General features: G+C 42.5%; 1 protein-coding gene across 1 annotated transcript; it reads right to left on the bottom strand.

The window, feature by feature from the left end:
• Positions 1 to 279: 279 nt before the first annotated feature.
• Positions 280 to 1,499, bottom strand: LOC106043419 (claudin-8-like). The gene has a single exon (XM_048071516.2). The coding sequence runs from the start codon at positions 952 to 954 to the stop codon at positions 280 to 282; it is 675 nt and encodes a 224-aa protein (XP_047927473.2). The 5' UTR covers positions 955 to 1,499.
• Between the last annotated feature and the right edge of the window lie 16,316 nt (positions 1,500 to 17,815).

A 17,815-nucleotide genomic window follows, 5' to 3' on the forward strand; every position in this document is an offset into this window, starting at 1 on the left:
CGTGCTGTCCTTACAGCTGTGCGTGCTGAAGCACTAGCCCCAGCAAAGCCCAGTGGGGGTAACACCAGCTCCAAAATGCAGCAGCAGTTACGGGACAGGAGGCAACACCAGCTTTCTAGCTGTCCTTTCCTGTGAACACTGTACATCCAGACAGACTGAATACTTAAAAAATAAAACACTTAAAAAATAAAACACTTAAAAATACTTAAAAAATAAACAAAACAAAAGAAAAAAAAAAGAAAATAAAAGAAAATAAAAAAAAGAAAAGGCAGGAGGCATCTAGACGTACTGACTCCTGGAGTATGAGCTTTCGGTGGTCCTGTGCAGATGCTGGGTATGCAGCAGGTGGTGGGGAGGCGCGGAGTAGCCGTAGCTCCTGGATTTCTCACAGCAGCGGCAAAAGCAGCAGAATATGGCTCCGGCTGTCAAGAGGCAGAAGGCAGCCACCCAGCCCAGGTAGAGAGCCTCACCAAGCTCCCTTTTCTGTGCAACATTGACAGCGGGGTTGTAGAAGTCCCTGATGATGGTGTTGGCAACCCAGCAGACTGGAATGAGCGTGATGGCACCCGAGAGGATGAAGAGGAGCCCAGCCGTCAAGAGAATATAGCCCTTGGCCGGCCAGCTGCTCTGCCTGCACCGCGTGCACTTCATCCCAACAACAGCAACCAGGAACGCCAGGAAGGAGAGCGCTGACCCGGCACACATCAGCCCTCTGGATGCCTGCAGGTCCGGAGAGAGGGCCAGCACGGAGTCGTAGACCTTGCACTGCATCCTGATGTTGGCTTGCCTGATGCAGTGCATCCACAGGCCTTCCCAGATGGTCTCGAACACGATGATGTTGTGCTCGATGAAGGCAGACACCCTCCACTGAGGCATACCTGTGACTGCGAATGTCCCGATCATGCCAATGCCACCGACAAGCAGCCCCGCGATCTGCAAAGCCCCACTAACCATGCTGTCTTTGAGAGGTGTGCACCACCCAGCAGGTTCACCGAGCCAGGCGCACACTGATGGCAAAAAAAATAAATTAAAAAAAATGGCAGTTTTGTCCAAAAGTAGCTGTTCCTTGTGCGAAGAAAGTTTCAGAGTCAGGCTGCCCAACCTTAAATCAGCTTAAATCTGGCACGAGCTACCTGGGACTTGGCTGCGCCTTCGTCGCCTTTATAATTCCCCTGCCACCACTGACTCAAAGAGGCAGACCAAACGATCAAGTGGAACAGCTTTCCAAAGCAAGAGACAGGACGGGGTGTGAGTAAACCAGCAAGAGCCATTTATAATACGTGCACCGTCTGAGGAAAGTACATTTGCATTGAAGTTGCTTATTAAAAAAAAAAAAAAAAAAGACTGGTCTGTGCAGGGAGACCGTGTGTGCACCGGTGCCGTCAGTGAGGCTGTTACACTGAACGCACAGGAAATTTCTGCCTCTGAGCCCTGCTCAGCTCAGGTTCCTGCAGGAGTGGTGGCAGCGGGCCAGGAGGAAAGCAGAGCCGCCCACCCTGCCACAGGGCCTCTGCTTGCAAAAGTGCTCTTGTGCTGGACCCTGGAGGGGAGTGCTGCGGTGAGAGGATCAAGGAACAAAGCAAATCAAAAGGATAAAGTGACTCTGAACCTGAAACGGATGGCTCCGTGGAGGATAGTCAAAGCTGCAAAGAACCATTTAAGAGTTAGAAAGGAACAATGAGAGACCTCAGTCCTGCTAATACCTGTCTACATATATAGCTTCATACATATCTATTGCTCTACAGAGTGTATGGGGATAGCTTCTGGAGATATCCACATACAACCTGTTACAGCTATCCTTGTACAAACAAATGCTTTAGAAAAACATCATTAAAAAACAAGTATAAGTTAAACATAATAATTATGGGAATAATAACAGGTAAACGGTTTGTTCAAGAATTCTTGGGTGAACCGTAGACAATCTTGGAAAACGACAGGTGTGGAAATTTGTGAAAGTCAAAGCAACAGAAACTACAGTCAAAAATCTAGAAAAAAATCAAACGTAACAGCTGTTTCTTTATACAAATTCATACAGCTAGGAACATATGCATGAAATATTCAGCTTGATCTCTAGATGTGTCTTAACATGAAAAAATAAAAAAATTAGGCATAAACTAAGATCTTTTCTTATAAACTAGTATACTCCATATGTTAAGACAAGAACTAATTTGTTTATACTGTAATAGATCAGTTTAGAATATAATTAGATAGATAATAAAATACTAGTCTGCTGTTATTCATTTGAACTTTCTTCCCTCTATTTCTTTCCTTGCCATTTTATATCTTCAAAAGCTGAAATTAAATCAAAATAAATAAATAAATAAATAAAAATAGAGCAGTGCAGTGCTAAATATGCCAGCTTGTTAGCCTATCAAAGATAGGGAAAAGATAAAAGTCCCTCTTACATGTAATATTTCATACTCCCTAAGCGTGTTTCTGTGTTAGTGCATAGAAGTATGGTCAGGATGCAGACAAAAGTAAGAAGCACTCTACAAATCCTTCCGTATTCAGTTTGGATTTCATAACCACCTGCTTTTCCAACCTCTGCAGCAGGCTGCTGCTTATAAAGACATGCTGGAAGGGTGAAAGTAGGCATCCTCTCCTTTTCTTTCTGGTCCCCTGAGCCCTGATTTGTGGTCAGGCAACTTTTCATTATGCCCTTTTGGTTTCGTTCCTATCTCTGAAATCAAACCTGCTATCTCCATGCCTCTCCTATTGCAAAGGCACCGAATGCCTTGCTCTGAACAGTGCAGTTTGTCTGATGGCAGCACCTAAAGCATTTTCCTGGACGAGAAGCCAAACAGAGGTCTGCTTTTTGGGTTTGTTCCTGCAGCATGAGAGGCCCTGGATTTGTGTAACCGAAATCACGACTTGATGCTTCGCATGCTGCCAACTAGTCCTGTCATACTGACCCGTAAGTGATGGGGGTCTGGGTACAGGACTTTAGGAAAAGTGAGCGGGGAGAAACTCTTGAATAGTCTGAGCCATAGAAACAGGTAATAATAGTTCTCTGGAAGCCATCAAATCACACCCATGCTTGAAGCTGTGCTCTTCAAAGCCATGAGGCTAAGGTCCCTTTCAGTCATCAGAAAACTACCACTGTTTTCCTGGGGGAAGAAGGTGGTTAAGTCCAGTTACCCCAAGGGTGAGACAAGATAGATTTTGAGGAGGTTATAAATGTTCAATATTTTGACACTGCAAAAACGGATTTGGTATATTAAACATATAACTATGTAAATATCATCACATGGCTTTGCAGCCCCGTGGCTGCCACTCAGACAGCAAAGAAAAAGCTAGAGTCTGTAGCAGAACAAATAAACAAGCACTTTAATAACATACCAGTAAGTAAGCACAAATATGAGACAAGCAGCAGGACTGATTCTTCTTAAAGACTACTGAAGTTCTAATTTACAGGACATGGAAAATAATTAGCTGAGCAAATATAATTTAACCACGTTATTGATTAATTTACAAAACCATTAAAGCTCCTATATAAATTCATGGCAAGATTGTGTCTGTGCCAAGGATTCAGTATTTGCACATTGTTAGGAGGATTAAATTTTAGTGCCTTATCTTGCTTAAAACCATTTCCGAAAGGAAATGTGGGGAAATCTTTTTGAGCATTATGGAATGCATCTGCTTGTCTACAATAAAAACACAGGAAGGGGGGCAAGAATCTCACTGTTTGTTCTTGCCTGTATTCAAACATGCCATTTTAATACAGCGAAATATCAGAAATACCTGTGATTTTACCATGGGCCAAAGGGTCTGATCCATTTTGTTTTAAAACAAATACATACATCTATCATTTTACCATTTTCCTTTCTCCTCTCCTCTCCTCTCCTCGCCTCGCCTCGCCTCCCCCTTTTTTCTTCACTATCTTAAGGAATTAATATCCACACACTCAATACCAAGCTTTTCTGTGTGACCTGTGTAGTTCCCAGCTCTGTATTCCCAGCTCTGCCTTCTTGCCCTTTCTCCTCTCCGGAGTGGGTGAGTAAGCCAGCTGCAGGCACTCCTCATTCTGTGTTTTGGTGAGTAACAAAGACCTAAAGCAATTACAGCACTCCATGAGCAGAAAATGGGTAACGTTTCAGCACTGGGCTTGGTTTGTCTGTTAACTTCAAACAAACAGGACCTCAGAATGATTTGTTTCTTTGTCTCTTCATCACTTTGATAGCACCTTTCTCCAATAAATCCCCTTGCGTGGAAGCAAGAAGGGATTTCTCACCCTTCTTACATGGCTTTTCTTCTGAATGTTACTCACACTTTGGGAAGGAGATGAAGTGAGGAGATAACCCTGTGATTAGCTCAGCTGCCACTTAGCACCATTTCTCACAGTTTCTCTGGGAACCCACTACTCCCTACAGGGGCAGCACAGCCCCCAAGTCCCTGTCATGACCCATTTTCAGCCACTAAAAGTGTTATGGAATAAAACACACCAAGAAAATATGTTTTGAGCATAATGTCCTTCCTCTTCCTGAGAAAATAGCAAGTGTTTTAATTCCAGAATTGTGAAGTGCTAAGAGCAATTGCTGATGCTGAGGGGGAGGTGGGAAGAGGGGGAAGAATGGTTGCTCAGCACCTCAGAAAATTTCACCCTGCATCAGTAACACGTTGCAAAGAATCCTGATTATTGATACTCTTATGGAAAACAGAAAAGTGTTGATGTTGGACGAGTTGTTCAGCATTTTCTTTCTTGGAAGGCTATTATTACTGTGTCAGTGGATATGCACTACTCTATGGCTCGCCCCAGGTACATCTGACATTTATTTTGCTCCAAGATCTTTTACCTAATGCAGCAGAACATGAAAAGCCAGTTCAGCATATCTATTCCAAACAGAAACAATCACATACATTCATAATCAGCTTCACTGAAGAGCCACTTCTTTTCAACTGAGGTAGCTTTTACTTCTGTACCATCTCTCTCCCCATCACTTGCTGCTAACAAGAGACCATTGTCTAGATAGCAAATGGCATAATCACAGAAATGCAAAAAGTAATAATCCTTGGCTGGTAATGTAACAGCATTGCAGATAGTTGGTCTGTGAAATATTTTTGCCTAATATCCCAAATAACTTTACACATTTGGTTCTCTTGCTCCCCACGCTTTAAATCCCATATATAAAATCCATGACAATGTGATGATGTTCCCCTCGGATTAACATGCGGTGCAGAAATTTCAATTTCCCTGCTTTTAACTGCTGTTTGTTTTGTGAAGTGTTAATGCAGAAAATTTGCCTAACTTGGAACTGGGGCATATGGGATTTGGACATGCAGAATCGTGAAAAATAGTATTTCTGAAGATACTCAATGCCAAGAGAGCATCAGAGGCAACGACTTCTTATGCTACCTTCCTCGGTACACCTTTAGAAACAGCAGAAACATCACGGAGAGCTGGGTACCTGAACAAAGAACTGACCTATTGATGAATCTTCATAACCTATTGATGAATCTTCATAAGAATAAACAGCAGAGAATGCTAAACTAAAGAAAGGGATGGAAAACCAACCGCTTAGTGCCATGAAAAAACGGACTAGGTAAAGTTCACAGGTAGATGTCAGAGAATCATTCTGCGCTAAGACAGATTGGCCCTGAGGAGGTTATAGGACATTTCTGGCCCCAGATTCTTGCACTTGATATTGAGATCTTCCATCCTCAGGAAAGGATCACATCAGGAAGGTGACTTCTGCCTTGAAATACCTAGCTTATGCTCACTGAAACCCATCACCCTTCTGCTGTGAAATGAGTAGGAACTTGAAGTATTTTGCATGAAGTCATTTTTTTCTTCCATGCAGAAAGAGAAGTGATCATGTATATGAAGGCCTGGGATTAATATAACTTCAGTGTTTTAAGAAAAAGTTATGTGATTGATGTATTTGAAAGAAAACTTAAATCTCAGTTTATCCCATTCAGATGGTGGCCTTAGTCACATTCTCTAGCATCTCCTGCAATCAGACTACAATTTACAGGTGCCAGACCTTCTTTGAAATGAAATGTAGCATAAGTTGACTGATTAAAATTTCCATGTGTCCAGTCAAAACCTATAATTTGTGGCATTTCTGCTCCAGCCCAGTTGAAGCATCACCATATTACATTTAATTTTCTATTCTAAAAGCTCCCCAGGCTTCTATTTTTAGCATTCCTGACATTGTTGCTGCGAAGGGCTGCCCATCCTGAATCATAAGACTTTCACAAGTGTGACATGATAGTTCATTAAAGATAAAAACTATTGGCCAACGCTTGTCTTCTGTTATATCCCAGATGCCTCAGCAACTGTGGCAGGATTTCACAGGTGGAACTAAGAACAAAACTTTAGTTTTACCTGCTTACATAGAATCTATGTTGAGAGTTGTGCAGAGGAAATGTTCAGGGGAGATAAGGATTGTTTTCAACCTAATTAATAATGTTTTGGTGCAGTAAGAGCGTTGTGGTAATAACATATATATTGTAGACACAGTTTAGCATTTTTGAGACATAACAGTAGAGTTGCAGTTATTTGTAGTAACCTAAGGGGAGAGAAGGAAGAGGGGACTCAGGCAAGCAAAACCACGAATTTAAAGCACATGCTGTGTGTGAAGTCAGAAGAATGCTGAAGGAGGAGTGTTGTTTCTTTGGTGTAGCAGTTAAGCTACAGCCCACAAAATCTGCACATCCTTGCACAAGAGGTAAGGATGCTGTGTCAAGACCTCGCACAAAAATAAACAGCATATGCTACCTGATTCTAGTTTTCTGTTTTCTTGAAAGGTGTCCTCACTCTTTTTCTTGATTTTCCTTTTTTGTTCTAGCTAAAAAATTCTGGGCTCAGAAATCTCAGAAAATTTTTAACATGTTTTTGCCTCTGCGATAGCTTACCTGGCTTTATCACTGATGGATTATTGTGGCTGAGCAAAACGACATCTTCAAAAAGATATCATAGCAGTCTGGCGTGATTTCTGGAAGCAGAACAGACAAAATAGTAACACAATAAATATCCTCAAGCAGGCCAAATGAAGCACTATAGCTTTAGTCTTTGTATGTCAGTCCCAGTAACGTGATACACGCGTCGTGCCAGAAGCCAGCAGCTGGCAGGTTTTCGGAGCGCTCCCACAAATCTTTCGAGGCGCAGCCTGGTGCTGCTGGCGTTGCTGCTCCCTTCAGCAGCTGTGCCTGCGCTCTCTTCGGCCTCAGATGCCGCAGCATTGACTCAAATCCAGACCTTACCTCTTCTTCCATGCTAAGCCCACCCAGATGCCCAGCTGTGCTCCGGTGTTAATAAGCCCTTCCCCTCCCTGTACAGCCTCCACGGTGTGTTTCTGATGGTAGGAAAGACAACATAAATATGCAAGCTGCTTTACAAAAAAAGCCCCTTGAGCCTGCAATAGCGTTGCAGATCACGGAGTCCACTGCTACGCAGCGTATGCCTGCTGCAAGCTCCCACCCGCCACGTTTCATAAATCGCCATGAACCCTGGGATGAGTGAGATGACGGAGGCACCTGCTACTGGCAAACATTTTCCACTCACTCCTTACCCCGGCCAAGGTCCCACCTTGCAGGGGAAGGAAGGATGGAGCTGATGCTTCCATGCATAGGAACCCATCACTTGTGAAAATGGAAGGCAGCAACCATTTTTCTGTCTTTTATGTGAATGCAGCATGATCAGGAATTAGTACAGCTCTGGAATTCAGTCTTAGGAACATTTATGAGAGCACAGTCATGGTTGTTTTGAGTGCTGGCCCAGGGGAACAAACTTAGATTCATATTCTAAATACCCTTCGTGTGTGGGTGCAAGCCACCTGGAGGCACTTTCTGAAGTTCCAAGGGGATAAAGCTTTCTCTTTGTAAACATCATAACTGTCAGTAGAGAGCTAGAAAAAGGCATCTAAAGCAGGTATATATAACTTAAAAGCCTTTAAAGTCTGAAAGAAGGATCAAAACAGTATATAAAGAGTGATTTCAAATTTTTCTCCCTTATCCACTTCTTCCTCAATTTGATTGTGAAGCCACACTTCCCAGTTTATTTCTGAGTTAAAACTTCCTCTTTTATTGCTAGTTGCCCTTGTTCATCAGCTTTCCGCTGCTGCATCTGTAAATAACTTGGGCCAGGGGTAGCCAATATTTGTGCAGAACAGGCTTTCCAATGTAGGACCCCACCTGAAGCCTGCAAGAGACCTGCTCGTGGAGGAACATCAACACCAACACACTTAATGATGCCGAAATACTTCAAGATCAAGGCAATGTGTACCAGCTGCAATGTTATCACAGATCAATATCCTATTAAATTAGTTGGGGTGCTGCACAATAAATCTTCACAAATTCACCAAGAAATACCTATATGACTAAATGAAACAACCTCTTGATGAAACAGGTGAGTGGAGGCAATAAAAAGGAAGAACTTTCTTAACTGTTAAGTATTATTCACAGTATTTAAGCAAATGTGCAAGAAGTTGTTCAAAGGACATTTTAGCCAAACAGTGCTCATCATATTCAACACAAAGTTGTTTGCTCAACGAAAGGCATAAAGGCAAAAAGAAAAGGTAAGATGCAGTTTGGGGCTAGCAGAACAACTGAAAACAAGGACAAGGAAGAGAAGAGAAAGAAGGCAAACTGCGGAGGCTGATGTGCGCTGAGCTGTTAGTTTTTTCACTTGACCCAAAGAGAGGAATTGTGGCTGCTTACAAGCCTTGGCTCCTTGGGGGATGCAGCTCCTTAGCTTCCCATCCCCTTACCTGTCCATACCCTTCTCGCTTTCTGACAAAACTGCAGGTACATACCGAAACAGTCATTCAGACCATTTATCTGTGGCCCCTGTATCCCATGTATGCATGCTGACTGCTCAATTCTGAGTGCTTCCCATCTCCCCCATTCCCTGCTCTGGCTGCTCCCTACATACCAAGGTGGAAAGGACACTCTGCCGAGGTGAGGGTCTGTGCCCAAATCTGTCTTTGTTTCCTCTTAGTGCAAGTCAGACTGATGATGTTACAGAACATCCACTAACAGGACTTTAGCAAAGCACAATGTATCTGCACATTTGGTGATGGCTTTCGTATTTGTTTGCAGCCTTCCTAACTGTGCCTTTTAGATCATTACCTTCTCCCAGATTTGTGCTAAAAGCTTATGCCAGCGAGCTCACATTTGAATTTGGTCTATTAAAATGTAAGCCATCAGATGGCACATGTTCAGCTGGCGCTCTGCACTTATACTTTCATGAAAGTACTGAACAAAAATACTTTTCAGAGATACAGCAATCATCCTGAAACATTATCAGTACTACGACACTGCATCCCCTCAGATAAGTTAAATTTATCCTCATTGGGAAAATGTTCAATTTTCCCCTGCATTTCTTTGTTTGGCTCTATGACCTGTTCTTGTGGAGTGTGAGATTGGGATGCACACATGGAATGCAAGAAGAGCTGGGTGCAATTCTTTCAAGGACAATATTTTTCAGTCCAAGCAGAGTTTGGCTTTTAACAACAGCATATGCTGCAGCAAATGTTCTTTTCTGTCGATGTTATTCATTATCAGAAGAAATTTCCAAATGAAATATTTAAACAATGACAGAAATTCTAAATATTTAATTTAGAACTCTAACCAATGAAAGTATGTTTAAAAAAAAAGTTGTTAAATAAAAACCCAGCATTTTTCTCCATGTCGCCTATTTAGAAACCCAAAATTTTTTTCTCTGCACACCAAGAAGTATTATTGAATTGAATTTTATATTAAAATTCCTATGGAAAACAACAACAACAACAACAAATTCAAAAGGAAACTATTTAAAATATATATTTATCTATCTATTTCCTAAAGGTCCTAAAGGTCTATTTCCTAAAGGTCCTTTTTTCAAATAGTTAGGAAGTTTCCCATACACTGTGTTCCCCCACTTCACATATGCACACACACTTTTTTTCTCCCCTTTAGAAAGGCAGACTGTACAAGCTGCTGTCCCTTGGCTACATCTACTAAAGGAAAAGGAAAGCCAGTAACACAGTGCCACAGCCATGTCCCTGCCTCGGGCAGCAGACCTGACAGAGAAAGCAAAAGACTTGTGCCTGAAACTATGGAACATTTATAGAATTCTGGGCCCCAACTAGGCATATGCATCTCCTGGACTATAAGAAGAAGAAAAAAGCAGTACTGATCTAAGCTCTGCCCCTGGCACAGGACTGTGGAGAATTCACAAACTAAGCCTTGAATTGGTTTCAGCCACCCAGAGCCACCTGCAGCCCCAGAGCTTTGCAGGTGCCCACGGGAGCTGCTTCAGCCCCAGAGCAGTGATATTCAGGTGCTCACACAGGCATAGAGAGAAAAGGGATGAATGCACCCAGACCAATATAACTTTGGTAGAGTGAACATATCAACCAGAGTCCCGGGAGATGAGGGGGAAGGATTTCTCAATACATCCATTGCCATCCCAGGGGTGAGTTTCTGCCCTCAGTCCTGTCTGGATTCACTCTGTCAGCTGCTGTTTCTCACCCCATCCAGCCAGGGATACAAGGATGAGTCCTTAGGTTATCACCCAAGGTCTAGATTAGGATTTATTTGCCCTATACACTATACCACAGCACAGAGACACAGGAGCGCCAAACCAGGTTGGGTGTTCCAGCAGCTCCAGGTGAGATGATGGCTGCCTGGTCTAGGCTGCTTCTTCTGCTGAGCACACAAAATTATCTCCCCACAGCCTGCCAATCTGCAGGCTACGTACACACTTCAGGGCATGCACCCCTTTATATATATTGACAGCTTAAGAGACCATACAGTATTGCGGCATTTAATAATACAATATTTCTCATAGATTCTTAAGTCCACCCTTGGAAACATGCAGAGCAAGGGGGCTGTGTAAGACCACAGTCAGTAACTGCTCACCCCTTCTAATCAATACCAAAACAGAAAAATATGGCTTATTACAGACATCAACAATCCCTTAAATGTGCATTTCAGCAATATTTAAGTGATAGCAGTCTGTCTAGCTGCTTCACACAGTTCTCACCTCAGTAGTATCTGAGCATCTCCCAGTTTATGGCTATAATGTTAGGCACCCCTCAATTAAGAGTGACAGTACCTAGCACTTGTCAACAGCCCTTGCCAGCTGGTAAGCACATTACACTTATTAATTAAGCTTCATGATATTCATCAGATCTAGGTTCCTAAATACGGTATGGTTACCTCTGTTCAGTGACAAAAAGCCACTAATGTGGTTACAGCTCTCCAGTGATCAGAAAATGTATGTGGTTCATGCCCCAAAATTTCAATATTCTGTTATATCATGGTTCTCATCCTTTTCAAGGACTGAAAAGGCTCTTTTCTTCTGTGCTTTCCTGAAATACATACCTGCATTGTCAGCATTTCCAGCTCATTTTCCCTTCCCGTTAAATCATCAGCAATTTAGAAGCCATTAGGATATAAAACTTGCTTACTGGCTGCCTGGTCTCTGAACACGTCGGTGAAACAGACTCTCAAGCACGCACACAAGGGTAGGGAGCAGGGCCCTGCCACTCTTAAAAATTTCTGCTAATCCAGCTTCAAAATGCCACGTGCTACCTGTAAATCAGTCAGTGGCTGCTGAGCTCCTTCCTTACGGACCTGGGCACAAGGTGCACGTGAAGAGCAGGACTGCACATGTCTGTAAGCAACAGCAGACATCTCCTAAGAATATTAGTGAGCCAAAAGGTCCGCACACAAGTCAGCCAGCAAACGTGCGGTACAGTCTGCTGGGACACGCACTTGGTAACAGCCCAGTTCTTCCTGAACAAGGTGCAAGCACAGATAACCTGAACCAGTCAGGGCAAGCTCAGAGGGCATGACTCGTTTCCTGCCTCTCTGCACAAAAGCATTGGTGGAATCTGATGTTTTTGTTCCCATTGCTTTGGTTTTGGTGAAAAGAGGAAAAAAATCATAGGAATCATGATTTGGAATACTTCCCCTGATTGCTGCAAGGCACCCAGCAGCTTCAGGACCATTCAAGGTTACATGTTGGCCCATTTGGAGAAGTCAGCCTTGAAAAGAGATAAGTCTTTCCTTTTATCTAAGACAAAATAACATTCCCTTATAATCCCAAAGATAGGAGGCTCGAGAGCGCGTCTGCAACAGTGATTTAAAGCAACCTTTTGACTTTGTTCTGAAAGAGCCTGGAAGGCCTCATGCAGTCACTTACAGCTGTTCCTGGCATCCTGCTGCGGCCTGAGCTTCCTGTACCATAGCTAGGAGGCTAGCTGGAGCATGGAAGGACAGAGCCGAGCCGCCTCTGCCAAGGAAGGGACAGGGTGAGATGAAGGGCAGAGCTGAGAGGAAAGCCCCAGAGCATGAGCCTGCCTGTTCCTGCAGCCCCTGGGCAAGGAGCCCAGCAGCTCCCTCCAGCTCTGGGACCTGGCACCACTGGAGTCATCACGGGAGGGAACTGACCATTCCCACCACCCCACTGATGGCCACCGCCAGCTCTGCCAACTCCTGTCCTCCAGACAAAACCTCCAGTGCTTTTTTCTGCTTGGCCCGGCAGCAGAAAGGTGCTGGCCTGTGGTTTTCCCCACTGCTGTCCTTAACCCACAGCCAAAAGCTGCCCTGTGCCAGGCTGTTTGGCGGGCAGGTGTCCTGGAGGTCTATCAGCTCAAGGCCATGCTAGCTTGGATGAGCTGGTGGGCCTTGGGGTATCGCAGGGCCTTTGCCAGCTCAAGGCCACCCAATTTCTGGGTTCTGTGTCTTTGGGAAAGACTGGCTTAAGACATAAGTAAATACTTCCAGGGCCTGTTCTACGCCCGTTGAACTACGTTGTGTACTTCTGCCTGTTAGGTTAAACAAGGCTTTTAAGTCAAGTTCTTTGAATCTGTTTTGGTTAATTGGCTCTAAAATCTCTAGTAACTGCACCCATCTGTAATATAAAATATATATGTGTATATATATATATATACATGTGTATATATACACTACCATTTAATACAAAATAAAATTAGTATCAGGGTTCTTGGAAGGTGTTTTACTGCAGTTGTAAAAAATACTGTTAGCTTTTAAATTGGACCGTCAGATTAGTGTATTACAAATAACAGCTCCTATGCCTTGAAATGTTACATCCCAAATATTACAGCAATTTACTATCAAATAAAAATGATAAGGTCACTTCTTCTGGCAACATTGACCAACAAATTCTGTTCAAATTATTTAAAAAGTGCTATCCAAACATCACTTTCTTACACAGTTAAAAGAAGAATTATTTGTCTTTTGACTATAAAACCTTACACAAAACCACTAGTCTTGGCTTCCATCCAAAAAATTAAAGATGTGATAGGCAATGACTGAAAAAGTAGCAAAAACCTGCCTGTTCCCAGTGACACTGGTGGTAAATTCTCATTTTTGCAGTCGATACCAAAGAAGGAAGAGATGCCATTCAAAGGGACCTGGACAGGCTGGAGAAGTGGGCCCATGTGAACTGCATTAGGTTCAACAAGTCCAAGTGCAAGGTGCTGCACCTGGGTCGGGGCAATCCCAGACATGAGCACAGACTGGGAGAAGAACTCATTGAGAGCAGTCCTGCAGAGAAGGACTTGGGGGCTCTGGTAGACAAAAAGCTCAACATGAGCCAGCAGTGTGCACTTGCAGCCCAGAAGGCCAGCTACATCCTGTGCTGCATCAGCAGAGAAGTGACCAGCAGGTCCAGGGAGGCGATTGTCCCCCTCTGCTCTGCCTTTGTGAGGCCCCACCTGGAGTGCTGCATCCAAGTCTGGGGCCCCCAGACCAAGAAAGATGTTGATCTGCTATAGTGGGTCCTGAGGAGGGCCACGAAGATGATCAGAGGGCTGGAGCACCTCTCCTGTGAAGAAAGACTGAGAGAGCTGGGGCTGTTCAGCCTGGAGAAGAGAAGGCTCTGGGGTGACCTTATTGTGGCTTTTCAGTACTTAAAGAGGGCTTATAAAAAAGGTGGAGAAGGACTTTTTGCTCAGTCGGATAATGACAGGACAAGGGGTAACATTTTTAAACTGAAAGAAAGTAGGTTTAGATTAGATATAAGGAAGTAATTCTTCAGTTTGAGAGTGGTGAGGCACTGGAACAGGTTGCCCAGAGAAGCTGTGGATGTCTCATTCCTGGAGGTGTTCAAGGCCAGGTTAGATGAGGCCCTGGGCAACCTGATCTCAGGGGTGGCGTCCCTGCCTATGGCAGGGGGCTTGGAGTTAAATGATCCTTAATGTCCCTTCCAACCTGAGGCATTCTATGATTCTATGATTTTCTTGTTTTGGAATTTCTGCAATAAATGTATGATACACAAGATGTTAATCCAAAATTTGCCCACTATAGGAAAAGAGTATACAGTTATGAATCTTTTTTGTTAAAAACCAAGGCAGGTCAGAATTCTTTGTAATGGTACTTTCTTCAGTGCCGTCCTCACTAAGGGATAGGCACCACACGTAGGAGACTGAAGGAGACTGAAAACTCAAACGTGATGTAGATAGATAAAGGAGAATGAGAAATATGTGTAAGAACTCAGTGTGAAGACAAACATACTTTTTTTAGTTAATCCCTTCCCTTCCCTCCTCTGCAGCATCCCAAATAATCCTTATCTAAATATTTTATTCTGGAACTATGTTGTCTCTTATCTTTTTACTCTATGCTTTTGTATTTGATCTTAATCTTCTTCTGTTTAGCTTGTACCAGCCTCTGGCCCTTTCACATTCAAGAATTTTCTTTCTGCAGAAATTTCCCATTAGGAGTAGAAAAAAATATAAGTGTTTCTGTGGGTAAATAACATAAGATCTAATGTTATTTGTGGAAAAAATATATGGCTATCTTAGCATGAATTCATTTTCCTAAAACTTAAAGACAAGTCACATCATTTCTTTCTTGTAACGATATCTTCCATAGGGTGGAGGCATGCTGAAGGCAGTGCAATGAAATTACAACAATTTACAATATTGCAACACATCAGAACTCCAACCTCATGTCTCAGGAGTGTGCCTCCAGCTCCCATAAACAGCTCTGGAGTTCTTTGGAGGAAACATTTACTTTATAATTTCCCCACAAACTAGAAAGTCAACATCAGCTATAGTGTTGTGAAATTATTCCCCACTCACAAAAGCAGCTGTGAAAGAACATTATCATTACAGACCTCAAACACACTTTTTTTTTTTTTGGTTACAAATTCTCATTTAAGATTGTCACTGAATATTAATTCTCATTAACTCAAAATACCACTGAATGTGCATTCAATCATAAATTCCTTGTCAGCCAATCAAGATGTCATATTTTCTATAGCCACTTGAGTTTCTTCTGGTAGACAAGGAACACCTTTTCATAGCTAGTCTGAATTTTGATAGTAATTCAACCCTGGGCCTTTCAGAGCAAAATCAGAAACTTAGTTCTTGTGGTTTCTCTTCTCTGCTCTAAGACCATTGCCAAGACAGACTGTATACAGAATTGGCATTCCTCTTCCTCACCGATTTCAGAGCAGGGGTTGAGATAAATAAATCTAAGCATAAAAAGAAAAAGCTTTTCTTTACCAAATATGTATTTACTCTGACCTTATCATGTACACAAAAGCTGGACCTGGACTATATCTCCACTGACAAAAAGCTGCAACTGCAGAGCACGTAGGGAAGCCAGCAGTACGTTGACCCATCTGCAACAGGTAACAAACGAAATGCAAGAACGGACTTTAGAGGAACCTTGAGTTCAGTCTTCAAACTTATCCTGAAGTCTGAGCCACTGACAAGCCATTACTGCTGTTGCTTTTAGTAACTAAGTAGAAACTGGGACATGTCCTAATGCTGTAATCACATTTCTATTTAAGTAGATATGGCAATTATTGTACAGAGTTATCAGCAAAAGCTGTGCAAAATATTTACAGTGAGTGATGAATCCTCAAGCTTATGTTTCCAAGAACTTGGACCCCAGTTTACTGGCTTCATAATTATAACAGAAACCTCCTCCCACTTAGCCACCCTCACACCATGCTGCCTGAAGTTTTCTAAACTCAAATAACAAATGAAGACACTGAGGTCAAGCATAACTGAGAGAGAGAGAGGGAAAAAATCTGCTGTAATGAATTCAGCCTGGATATTTATTAATTTTCCTCTTGCTAAACACCCAAACAAACCCACACAGGATGTTTGCTTCCAACCAATGCAGACTGCAGGGTTTAATTAGCTGAAAGCTCCACAAATTGAGCCCTGCTGAGTTTGCTGCTGTGGTTATAATCCAAGTTTTAAAGGAGACAGAAACAGCCATAGGACATCTCATTATGTCCTGCATCAAAGTGAAATGGTGAACACCTGAGTTCAGGTGATAATATCATTTTTTTTTTTTTAAGTGCAATCAAAATTGTCATTTTTGTTCCAGGGTCTTTTTGAACTGCTGAAGTACTGTGCTGCCTGGAGAGAGGCACAAATATGGAGCTAATGTAGAAGTAAGTATCAAGCACAGTCAAGGTGAGATAGTGTGCCACATTCTTAATACTTCTGTGGTTGTTTTTAAAAAAATAATAATAAATAAATAAATAAAATAAAAGTAATATCTTGGCAAATTTGGGTAACATTTAACCTTTGTTTTTCTTTCTTGTATGAAAAATGAACATAAAAGTCTCAAAAATAGTGAAGCTGCAAGAATAGCCCGCTTTAATAAGTTGATTATCATCTTGTCAAATATGGCTTTGTAGGGCTTAACATCTCTTCTTTAGATTTAATAACACAGTTATTTGTACCATTCTATACTTAAAATATATGGTTGCTTACTGGTTCTGGGCAGGAGTGCAATATTGACTTCTCATAAATATGATGAAATCTTTCACCATTGTCTAGCAGAGAAAAGAAAAAATGAGTCAACCACACAGCAGCATTCTTCCTGAAGTCAGCCCTTGTTGGAAAACCTACCTTCAGGAGTTGTTCCCTTTGCTCACCAATGAACTTGCTCTCTTTTCTCTCTAAAACGGCCTTGAGCTTTTCTGCATCACTCTCTGCAGTCCTGTCTGCTAACCCTTGAGTGAAACGGCTGTTGCTTTTGGAAAGCTTTCAGGAAGCCATCCTCTCCCAGGAAGAAGGAAGACTCTAGAAGTCTGCCTCAAAAGAGGCATACTGCTTTGCTTATATGTTTTGGCTTCTCCTGGTTTGGTTCCTTGGGGAACTGGCTTACAAGCTCTCATCCCTTGGGAGTCCATCTGTCTCCTGACTGTAGCGCTGGCTGTCCTCCTAGCTTCCCAGTGCACTGCTTATCCTCCCTCTGCTGCTTTGGACATCATCACCCACACTAGTTTGTTCTGCATAGAGGTTCAGTAAATGAAGGAGAGATTCCCACCTGAGCACTAAAAGGCCTGCACTGGGAACTCCCACCCCCAGAATGCACAAGGCCAAGTGCTCTGACAGAACACAGTACTGTGACCACCTCTTATTGACATTGTCACCGTATTATTTGTGTGCTTACTATATATATATAGTGATCATTTGCTATGCTATGTCTTTTAAATAACCTTGGCTAGAGAAGAACTTTGAGGTCAGGAAGGGTCACTTATAAAGCTAAGGTAAGAACTGTGGAGTCCCTGGACTTCATCCCAAGGGTATAAAATCTCATTAAATGAACTCACTAAGTGAAAGAATTTGAAGCTAGTCTTCATCTGTGTATATACCAAATTTTATCAAAGACTCTCTTGAAAGAAAGTAACGGCATGACTGTGGCACTGCATCATGCCAGCTCACGCTACTAGGTTTGTTTCCATGAAATCACTAAATTTGTACTGATGTTAAGTTAGTGTAAAATAATAGAAAAATAGGTACATGAGCACTGATACTCTGGTCAGTGCTGTGATTGTTTTAATGAAGCCTGTTTCGATGAGCTGGTGCTAGCAACAAACTGTCCGCTATTTCAG

This window comes from Anser cygnoides, chromosome 1, assembly GCF_040182565.1.
Source record: "Anser cygnoides isolate HZ-2024a breed goose chromosome 1, Taihu_goose_T2T_genome, whole genome shotgun sequence".
In the NCBI taxonomy this organism is placed as follows: domain Eukaryota; kingdom Metazoa; phylum Chordata; class Aves; order Anseriformes; family Anatidae; genus Anser; species Anser cygnoides.

Coding starts and splice junctions, on each gene's coding strand:
- LOC106043419 (XM_048071516.2), bottom strand. CDS start 954: ATGGTTAGTGGGGCTTTGCAGATCGCGGGGCTGCTTGTCGGTGGCATT.